Source organism: Physeter macrocephalus, chromosome 1, assembly GCF_002837175.3.
Source record: "Physeter macrocephalus isolate SW-GA chromosome 1, ASM283717v5, whole genome shotgun sequence".
Classification (NCBI taxonomy): Eukaryota; Metazoa; Chordata; class Mammalia; order Artiodactyla; family Physeteridae; genus Physeter; species Physeter macrocephalus.
The window spans coordinates 115245536-115257545 of NC_041214.2; the positions used below are offsets into that span (position 1 = coordinate 115245536).

Sequence of the window (12010 nt, forward strand, 5' to 3'; positions counted from 1 at the left end):
AAACAAGCATAGAGTCATTGAGCATAAAGACTTACTTTGCTGTTCTACAGGTGTAAAATGCTCCCACCTCAGGGCACTGGCACTTTCTGTTTTTACTCTCTGGATTCTTTTCCCTCTGGTACCCACTTGGTTTGTTCCCTCATCTTCTTCCCATCTTTACTCACATGCCACTTTTCAGTGAGACCTTCCCTGTCCACTCAACTTAATATCGAAACCCAAACTCACTTCCACTTCTACTTCTCCCGTTTTATTCTTCTCTACTATCTGATGTACCACATATTTTGTTGAATTCTCTATTTCTCTTCCCACTAAATTTTTAATTTCTATTTTGATTGCTTCTGTATTCCAAGCTCCAGAATAGTGCCTGGCCTACTATAGTTTGTCAACACATATTTGTGCAAAAAATAAATGAATGATGAATGATTTATCAGCCGTTTAACAATGGGCCAGTTACCTAATTTGCTTTGCATCAGTTTCCTCATTGGTAAAGAGGGGATAATAGTAACACCTACCTCACAATGTGGTTGTAAGCACTAGGTGCTTACCTAGTGCTTACCATGCTTAAGGCATGGGATTGGAATAATGCCTGACTCAGAGAAAGCACACATAAATGTTAGCTACATTAGTTAATTAAAGATACTCATCTTCATTTTTACTTTAGCTACTGACTCCTAGACCACACCTGGAAATTGTCATCCCTGAAATTACCTCACTTCAGAAATCCTAAATGTCAATCTAAGGTGTTGGTAAACTCACTCTCTGAAGAAAAATAAAGCAAACAAGCTCTGTTGTGTAGCATTTGCCAATTTCTGTGGTGTAAATACTCCCATCATGGCCAATTCCAAGCGACTACCTATTTAACAACCAGCTCCCCAAATTCCTGACTATTTAATCATCATCTTTTACAAGCTGGTATGATCTGGCTCTAACAAACCACTGCCAATATCCTACTTTCTGGCCACGTTCTTTTCCTTAGCTCTCCCACCTTCATACACAGCTATACTTGCTCTTCTGCCTAATAAAGACTTCCAGCCTATAATGGCCTAACAGCCTCTTTATTGCTAGCCTAACGGCCTCTTTATTGCCTCCTTTGTCTAACCTGGCTTCACTGGTTGCTTACTTGAATTACCATCCCAATTCCCCGGTAGTACTCTTCTTCTATTGTACCTGTTCTACAAACAATAGCCTCTTTTATCTCCAGTCTTACATTGCTGAGGGGAGGGGAGTGGTCAATTGTTCCTGCAGGAAATCACAGAAGTATGCACACCACTGCCAAAACACTCATGTTCTCCAGCCTCACCTGCAAGTCAGCAGAACTAGTTAATCATTTTATTTTCTCTAGGACCAAAGACGGGGACTGGCAGGAGTGGAGGAAGAGTGCCTGTAACGAATACAAATTATTGGGCCAGCAGTCCAGAAGATCCTCTTCCTGACCACTTACACTGCGTATCATTAAAATCCTTGGTAAAGATTTTTAGCTGGTTACCCTTGCAGGGGTCCTGAAAAAATCTGTGTTCTTGGAGTAGAACCTGATTCTGATGGTCCTGTTTTTTTTTTTTTTTTCTCATCAGTAATTTATCTTTTTAACTTCAGCAATTACTCTAAGCATTCACCTTCAATGAAGGTTTGTCCTCAAACTCCCACATAAACTTTCCTCCTACTTTGCATAGAAATACAATAGCATGAGGTATCATTTTCTTAAATTTAATGCATGTTCCTCATAAATCCCTCTAGATCCACAACACACAGCTCCTTCAAGTCTTGGAAAATGTGGAGACTTCTGCTACTCAAAGTTAATCCTTCACCAGGGTCCTCGATTTTGTACCTTCCCATCTCCTGAGATATTTTGCCTTACCAGTTTAACAGTATTTTCTTTGATTTCCTAGCCCTCAGTGTATAAATTGTCTAAATTATTTTCTATCTTAAAAAATACCCTTGATTTTTCTTTTGATCTACTAGCATTTGATTTATCTCTTGCCTTGCCATCTCACCCACTTTTCCCCTAAAAATTGGTCTCCACCTGCCAATTCTATTTATATTTCAGTCTCATTTTGCCCTCTACAGTCTGGCTTCTGCCTGGGACCAACCCATTAAAAGTGCTCTTGTTGAGATCTTGGAGGGCCTCTTAAGTGCTAAATGCCATAGATGTCTAGTCTCTGCCTTAGTCATAGATATCATATAGATGTCATAGTCTCTGTCTTCCAGAATTTCTCTGCTGCATTTAATACAATTGCTTGTTTGCTCCTGCCTGAAATGCTCTATTCTCTTAGGTTTGGGATGCCATGGCCTCCTCTCCCCCCTTGCTTGTCTTTCACCTCTCATGGATGGAGATGCCATCCATGCCGCTTCCTCAGGTTGGTATGCCACAGAGTTCCAACCTTGTTCAACTCCTTTCCTTTGTCTAACATTTCTTCCTGGAAAATATCATGGTTTGGGTTTAATAACCACTGTTATTCTACAGACTCCCAAGTCTTTAACTTTAGTCAAGATTTTCCTGTTGAGTTTCAGATATATCTTTCTAATTTTGTCTGGACACTTTCACTGCATGTTCCATAGGCATCTCAAAGGTAACAAGACCCAAATTAAACTCATCATCTTCTCCCAATTACCAGCCCATCCTTTTCCTCCTCTGTATCTTTATTTCAGTTGGTAGCACTACCTTCCACACATTCCTCTTGCTCTCAAACATCCTTTCCTGGGTGTGTTTTTGACTATGGTTTCCTTACTCAATCTGATTCTGTTGGCAGTTTCCTTACACAATCTGATTCTGTTTGCTTTTTGTCTTTACTAATTTCTCCATTTTTTTTCTTGTTATTATTTCTGGATAACACTTTCTCGCTTGCTTATGTGATTGTGCTTTATAAGTAATGTATGTATATCTTTTTCTCATATGTCAAAGGTTTTGAGATGGGAGCAGGAGGCTGCAGCATGAACACAATATACCCTCTTGACCTGAAACCAGTGGTGTTGTATTTTTGTATAACTGAGTTTTGTGATATAATAAACAAATCCACATTCAACAAATGTTATAAAATAAAGGAATAAATTGTTTGTGCTTGACATATGATATCTCGAATTTTTAAAGTAATTTATAACTATTTTTATTTGGATTGCTAGTTAATATTGCTATAAAAATGGAGGTCCAAAGATTTAGGGATAAGCAGTTGCCAGGTAAGTACCGCCACAAAATGTGTTTATGAAATCCATATGTATAGATGGAGAGAGACTGTACAGGGATAATGGTCAAGACTGCATTCATTCACACTAGTGCATTTCCTTGGAAAAGTTAGGAAAACCCGCACATCAGTGAGGTCATATCTTCTAGGCAGTTAGGCTGATGCTCCGCTTGCTAAGTCAGGTTGCATTTTATTTTAAAATTGAAAACACATACATACTTATGTACCTACCCACTCCCCTTTTCCACACGTACGTGCACATATACACACACATACACACTTACACACAAACATACTTACTCAACCTCGCCACACTCTCCCTGCTATTATATATCTGGAGGAATGTCCTCAAGGATCCAAACAGTAGATTTATGAATTTGGTGCAATATCACAGCCAGTCAGCCAGCCACTGCCGCTGGCACTAGAGTGTAATCTTGTACTTCATTTGCTACCACCCTGTCATATAAAACAGTGAATTGAAGTGATTTTCAAGTAGTGTGGGAGACCGAGGGAAATCTTTTCCAGCTCCAGTAAGCACAGAACGCTATTAATGAGCCATGGATGGCTCCCCTACTGTGCCGTGCACTTAGCCACTTCCTCCTCTCTGTGCTAACAGAAGCTGCGATTATCAAATTCTAAAGCAGTAGTTTGGAAAATGACTTCGCTTTTCAGAATTTGTGGGATATATATATTTATATATTTTATTTCTGCTTGCCGTGGGGAGTTGAATATCTGCTATTGACATAAAATTTATAAAGCACTTTGAGCTTCTGGGATATAAGAGATATGATTACAAAAAAAGTAAGAATCCTATAGAAGAGTAAAAAGGGAGTATTGGCCCTATTTTTTTTTATCCCATTCATATGATTTTTATTTTAATAGAGATTCTATGTGAGGAGGGGACCCAAGACCCCATGGGGAGATGGTAGTGGACTCGTAAGAAGTAATAAGTAATTTAATAAAAAGATAGAATTCAAAGTGTATGAGAATATGGCTTTTGGATTCAGAGACTTGAGTTTCAATCCTTGCTCCACCCTTTACGATGTGTCAGGCATTATTCTATATGCTTTACAATAATCAACTCAATCCTTATAACAATTGTATGAGGTGGATACAGTTAATATTCCCACTTTATAGATGAGTAAACAGAGGAACAGAGAAGTTAGTCACTTGTTCAAGTCACAAGGTCACACAGCCAGTAAGTGGCAGAGCCAAGATGAACTGAGATAATATATGTTAAGATTCTCATAGTATTAGTAGTGGTAGCCACCATTATTTGAACATTTATTCTTTCCCAGATTGTATTGTGTCTAACCTACATGGTGCATAAGAGCTGAAAAATATTAGTTTTTAAATCTTAGATCATGAAACATACCACTTATAAACATGTAGTAGGATGTTTATAAGTAAATATTTTATTTATAACATATTATCTTTTCTTTATAACATGTTTTAATTGATTGATGATTCAGCAGGATAAAAAGTATATCTGAAGCTAACATTTCTCTCCTAATTTGCTTGTGGCAGTCATTTGATCCATTTTTCAGCAGCAATTTAAATGAGTATCTGTTACATTATTTTCCATTATATTCAGCTCTAGGATATAGTAAATAAAAAATCCTATCTGAAGCGTCATTAGATAATAAGTCATTTTGATATGTATCTGATAAAAATGAGTTTCTGGATAAACATAATGGAAGGGCATAAGTATATATGCATTTCAAGTACCATAGGTGGTCCTGAAAAATTATCCTAAAGTAATTTGGCACATTTACAGGAGAAATGGATACAAGCTATAAAATAACATTCTGAGAATGGCTACAGAAAAGAACAAATAGTTCACGTCCCTAAACACTTATGAATTTCATTTTGCCTTAAGGAGCATACTTGGTTGAGGGTATGCATTCTGTGAATAGTACTGCTCGATAATAACTCGACAATTTTGCTGAATTCAGCTTCTGGCATTCGGGACATCAAGTCCAGTCACAGTATAAATATATTACCACTGCTAATATTGAGAGCAGCTGGAAGAAGAGGGCATAGAATCAAGAAAAATAAATGAAAATGAGATCAAGGGAGAGAGGTAAGATGTACATAGAACTTGTCCAAATAACACTGAGCAAAAAATGAAGTGAAGAAAGAATGCTTGCGATTGTTTATTCCCACAAAAAATGAAGAAAAACATATAACACATTTCAAATAGCAAAAGTCCAGTCATTTTACAAGTAAGAAAATTGGCTATGTCTCTGTAGGTAAATATATATATTAAGGAGTACAGTGACATGCACATATGTGACCTCTGCTGGTGATGCAAAATACTCTAGTGACTTTTTAAATATTTCTGTTTTTTCCAATATCAGTGAATATTTTTGTAGCATACGTTGGCTTTTTAAATGTTAAAAATATTATAAACACATTTTGAATTATAACTTCATGGTACTTTCTCAGCTGTGTTATTCTGTACCACTATATAAAACAAATGATTTTTGTATATACCGTACTTTCAAGGATAAGTCACTTAAAAAGAGAGCTTTAAAAATTTTTGTTCTAAAACAAATCTCAGCCAGAGTTTCATTCTTTCTCTTTTCGTTCTCTAAATAGTCAGCCAATGAACTTAAGAAGGACAAAGCTGATAAAATCCATTTTCTGATATGAACTTGAGTCATTATTGGTAAATACACATCAATTTAAAGGGTTCAGCATTATAGATAATGCATAAAATATCCTACTAAATAGTTAAATGTGATAAAGCAAAATGAAACTCAGTTGCTTCACACAGGCTATGTGAAGGTACTGAATTTCATTTAATCTCTTTCTTTATAACATCATTTGAAATATGTATATATTAATATGGCAAGTGAATTTATAGGCAAAATCAATTATATTATCATGTGTCTATATTCCCCCCATCCTCTTAGTAACACTCTAATGTATCACAGTATCAGAGAAACACACCCTAGAGAAAATCCTGCTATTCTTCATGGAAAAATCCATGAATAACATTATGCAAAAATTAATTTATGATAAATGTTTTAAATTTAGAACTCAGAATAGCTTATTTAAATGCCATCAGAAAAGAACACCTCACCCGTAAAAAGGAGTCTAGGGATCCATTCTCCATATATTCCACCACAATCATTACTGGTCTGCCTGCAAAGAGAGCAAGAGAACACACAAGAATTACAGCAATTACAGAAATATGTGCTGCAGTTAGAGATTTCCAGCTGTGGCAGCTAAATTATTTGTATTTTATTAATAGGAACTTCATTTTCCAACACGCTTCTATAAACACATTAAACATACACATTTCTCCATTTCTTTATAGCATTATTTCCTTTGAGTTCATAAAAAGAACATGAATTACAATATGAATTACTAAGTAATTAAGCATTTCCTTTTCTAAAGCCCTGCAATCACTTGTTCAGATTATGTTCTTTTTGTCCTGAGCTTTTCCTTAAAAGGCAAGCAACATGCTAAAGTCAGGGTTTAAGCAGTTACTGTAGCTGCTTTGGCAGTTGTGGTACTTCTCCTCCAGTGATGCAGTAATTATGGCTGAATTACATTACACCGGGCATTTCTGAAATATTCCTAAGGCAAAGCAGAAAGGAGAAATTCATGAATTCTCTTTAAGAAATTATAAACCATCAGTCATAGTCTACTTTTAAGGGCTTTTAAGTAGAAAAACGTCAGTAGATTGATGAATGCTACAAAGTTGGTGGGACCTGTAGTACTTCTTGATCATCTCTTTATTGGACATAGATTAGATCAACAGAACAATGATGGCAGTACATGAAAAATAAGTAACTCTGATTTCATAGTCTAGTGCAGAAGCTAAAATCAGAAACTGAACATCATTTATTTCTTTTTTATCATATCTATCTGCAATTGTTACAGTTCCCAGTACACCTCTATTAGGTAGAATATTTGACATAAGTAACTGATTTGTTTCAAAGAAAAGAATCTATTTGTTCTGCTCAATTGCCCGAGTTTAAAAGATAAAGTCATTTTAGGGAGGGAAAATGATATTTACCTGAAATAAACATGTATGACATATTTACTTTTTACTTCTATATTTCTCGCTTCTCATTGGAAGTTTTAGCAATTCAATCTGCACTGTGCACAGAGTTTTTCCTCATAAGCACAAAGAAGATCTGGAAAGAAATTATGTGTACCAATGATGGAAATATTAGATCTCATATTGTAATTCATGTCCCTTTTATGAACCCAAAGACTTGAGGGTTACAAAGGGTGACTGGAACAAATTAGTACAATGTCTGCAAATACTAGATTTTACACTTGAATCTGTATTTTAAAGAAAGATGTGGTAAAGGTTAAATGTAGCAATAAAGTTCCCAATCTATCATGCATAGAATTAGAACCCAAAGAAGTTTTCCATTTTGGCAAATTTCTATAATGTTCCTAAAAGTCATTAATTTCACCCAAATACTGATAAAAAAAAAAACTATATCAGCAAATATTGAGGTCAAATGAACTGTCAGCACTACTGTAGGCAGGGATCTAGAAGATCCGGGTTTTAAATCTGAAAGTTTGTCATGAAATCTTTTATTTGGCCATGGGTTTCAGAGAGCTTGGAGACAGGAGCTTGATGCAAATGCTTGGTTAGCAAGGTAGGGAAAAATAAAAATTATGAGTCCACAATTCCAGTTCGAAGGATAATGGATTATGGATATTAAGGGGAAAATTTGGGTTATTACGATGACTACCCAGGTTCTTTCATAATCACACCTTTTCAATCTATCTTGACCATTGTTGTCAGAGAAACATATTTAGTTTTCTAAAAATATATTTTAAAATAAAAATATATTTTAAAAAACCCTGACATTCCCTAGGAATACTATTATTATCCCTATTACACAGATAGAGAAATTGAGGCATAGTAAATTAAACTACTTGCCCCAAATCAAATAGCTACTAAGTGGCCGTATCAAGCAGTCTGTCCCAGAGTTTAAGCTCTTAACCTTTATGCCAAAGGTGCCTCTCAGACATGATTTATAGATCCGACCTGTGAGGCCCATGCTGTTAGGCAATCCTCTCCAGTGATGGACCTCTTCTCTCCTAACTAACCTTATCATCTACTGCCTCATCAACTGTCATTATCACCTATACTTATTCAATCCTGTCTCTTGCCTTTCCTTTTGGTATTCCCCTGCCAGGATTATCTCGCAACTTGCTTCTTTCCTTAATCACACTCACATCTCCCTAGAATTTATACACTGCACCTCCTCCATGAAAGTCTCCCACAGCCATTTCCTATGGTTGCACTCCCATCACATCTATTGTTTGCATTATGAAATGTGTGCCTGGTTTTGTATTAGGTTGTTTTTTCCCTCATCTTCCCACAGATGCTTTGTATTCCCATTCACTGGGTTTCTCAAGGTCATCTCCCATAGAGCTGAGCAGAGTAGGTGCTTCATAGAAACAAGTTGATTTTTCTCAACAGTTTCACAATTCTTAAGAGAGTAACACTGAAGTACTTCAGCAAGATTCTCATCTATGTGAATACAAAGTACTTTGAAATTAGTGCTATCTGTATCTCCTTGGCAGATACTTTATACAATCTTAAAATTCATCAGTGACAAGTTCATCTTCCCATTAAAGGTAATAAAGAGTCAAATGAAGACTCCCCCCGGTTTCTTGTAAATTAAAAGTTTCACACCTGAGCTCTGAGTCTTTTGTATTTTGTTCAGTAGCATCATTTGAAAGCAAGTGTTATTAAACTAAGGAGTTGGTTTTTTTGGAATATCGCTGGTATCTAACCTGTAATTTGTTTCCTAGTGGTTTTCTACAGGGAAGTTAAATACACTGTGAAGATTACAAGCTTACAGTCCATGATTACATTTTATAATCAAGAAAGTAGATAGGTATGAGAGAAATTATGAAAGTTAGGATGATATTCTTCAAATATGTGGTTAGGTGCGAGAAGTCCATTGGTAACAGTGCTTTTTCTGTGTTATTTTTAAATATGTAAATATTATATATTGCATTTTTGCTCTTAGAAAATACATTTGGATGTGATACTCTTTTTTTTATATTTTCAAAATATTTCAGCTTATTTCCATTTTTACAGTTTTAGCCAGTTACCCTAAGTGCCTCATGTCACAGGATTAGCTTAGTATTTGCATTGTACTGGAGTCAATGGACAAGCTCCAGGATTCTTAAATGTTAGTCCAGTCTCAAAATCCCCAGATCTTTTTTAGAAGCCTCATCAGTTGAAGAGATCTTCAAAAATACTTTTACAAGTCACACAAAAAGTGAAGTTCTTTGGTTTTCCTTCATGAATAGCCCAGATATTGTTATGGATATTTTAAACTGCATTAGAATCAAGATTCGATAAGAAATCACTTATATTCTGAAAGCGATGAATCACAAAATGCCATATCATCTTTTTCTGTTATAGAGAACAATAATTTTCTTTAACTGGGACTTTTATAGACTATTAACAAATGAATCTTTTTCAAATTTGCAGCTTCTCAATACTTACGATGATTTTGATATGGGTATTGAGAAAACAGATAATGATAAGGCTATTCTTGTGTTGTTGTTAAAGGAAACAAAAGAGAGGTATTCATTAAATGTTCCAGGGAAATTCTGGGGAAAATATTTTGTGAGTGAAACAGTGCCCACCTTTTTTTGGCCTCAGAGAAGACTCTGAAAGGAGATTACAGATTCAACATTTTCACGTAAGTAATGAGTTTGTGCTGGATGTAGTGTTTTGTATCAGTTTGGCAATTTCTAATGTGTAGTCAGTAATATCAAGAATCCAAACAAATCTCAACAACCCCAAAACTCTATCACAGATTTAAATCAATCTAGTTTATTTAATGTTATAATACATCTATATTGTGTCTAATAGGTAACAAAATTTATGGTAATAATTTGGATTGACAGGTTGCCTGTATTTTCTTCCTCCCAAGTTGTAATTCAGGACTTTTTGAGCCAGTTATTTAATTTATTTCTACTCCCTGTTTCTGCTGTACTGATAGTGAATTATAATCGCAAATGGATTTCATAATAAATGAAATAGTTTTCTTATCCCTCTAAGGCATTCAAGAGATATGGATGACACAAATTGGAACAAATTTATATATTAAATACTTATTTTTATTCCCAAGAACTAAAATTGGAGGATTGTTTTCCTCTTAACACTGTTGCCTGATGATTATCAGATCATGTCCCAAATGAATCTTATTCTCAGTGAATTCAAATACAAACTTAAAAAGCTTTCCCTTGAACCTTCTTTTCCTCCTCTGTTTCTGTTTTGGTTAAGACACCACCGTCCATCTAATTACCCAGCTTTGAAACTCTATTGTAATATTGGATTTCCCACTTAATCAAACCCTTATTAGTCCATAAGTTGTTAAGTGGTGCTGATTCTATACAAAACCTATTATCACTGTCCACATTCTGCCTTTGTTTTCTCTTGACGTATTACAATAATCGTTTACTGGTTGTACCTGTTAATGCTTGTATAATCATTATTTTAAACATTCAGTGATACAGCAGGTATACATATTTAAATGCCTACTATGCATCAAGTACTCTTCTGGTTTCTGGAGAAACGTCCTCAATCAATACAAGATCCTGCTCTCATGGAGTGTATAGTGGAAAGGGGAATAGAAATAAGTAAACAATTACTATAAAGGACTAATGTCTCATCCCTCCTTTAAAGACTGCTTTACATATTGTATTGTTTTCTTCAGGATTAAGGTCTAAACTGCTTGGCAATTACATTCCTTCACAATCTTTCCTCTACCTTTGTTTCCATTCATCTTTTACAGCCCCAGTTCCCCACCTCCTGTTTTTCAAATTCTCTAGGGGACGTATAATTCCCTAAGTACGACTTTACTTGGACCTTCCTCTTCTCTTTGGAAGACTGCCTTCTCACTGTCTTCATTTGGTAAAATCATATACTTACATATAAAAAAAGGAACTTAAATACCATCTCCACGGTCAATTCTCCTGTGAATCACTTTTTGTTTTAGGATGACTTGATGGTTTACTTTTTCTTCCATTTACATCTTAAACAATTGTATAACACTTAGTAGGTATGGCATTGATACTAACTACAAAGGTGTCTGCCTTCCACTCTAAAATGCTGCTGAGGTCAGGACTGGTGCTTAATTCTTCTCTGTAAGTTCACTAGCTACATATAACACAGAGTGAGGCACAGAGGAGGTACTCAATTTAATTTTTTTTGACTGGAATGCCAGAAGGAACACACAAATAAAGATGTTTTCTAAGGATAATTCTAGCCCTAGAGCAGAGTTACTGAAATAACAGAATGGCAAATCAATAGACTTTAATCCTAAATTACTTGTAGTATAAAATGTATGGTTTTGAGGAAAAAAACAATTCCAATTCTAGCTATGCTACCTGCATGATCTTGGGAAAGTTATTTTAGCTCTTTCAGTTTTTGCATCTATAAAATGAGGATAATATTACATACTGTATGTGATTTTTCAAAGGAGTAGATAAAAAAATGTATAATTGACACAGAGTCTGGCAATAGTTGCTGCTCAAAAATGTTGGTGTACCTTTACTTTCTTTCCCTTTTGGGCATAGTTATCTGCTGCCCCCTTCTTATTACAATTGTTCACTATGTAGAAAAAATAGTTTCATAAAAATGGATCATTTCCATATTTTATTGTACTTTGGCATTGACATAAAGATTCTTTTATATCTTATGGCAAAGTAAAAATAACTGCTATTTACATGTTTTATATGATACAGTTAATTCCTGGTTTTATCACCGAAATCCTTGTGTTCCAGGCAAATTGGGATGGTTTATTACCTTACGCTTTGTGTGCTCAGCA

At 35.2% G+C, this 12010-nt stretch overlaps 1 protein-coding gene across 2 annotated transcripts in view; it reads right to left on the bottom strand.

The window, feature by feature from the left end:
- Positions 1 to 12010, bottom strand: part of EPHA6 (EPH receptor A6) — an 874792-nt gene that overhangs the window by 127335 nt on the left and 735447 nt on the right. For both annotated transcript variants that reach the window (XM_024120422.1, XM_024120421.1), the window contains one exon: positions 6265 to 6326. In XM_024120422.1, the coding sequence (XP_023976190.1) occupies positions 6265 to 6326 (62 nt within the window). The remainder of the gene's footprint in view (positions 1 to 6264; positions 6327 to 12010) is intronic.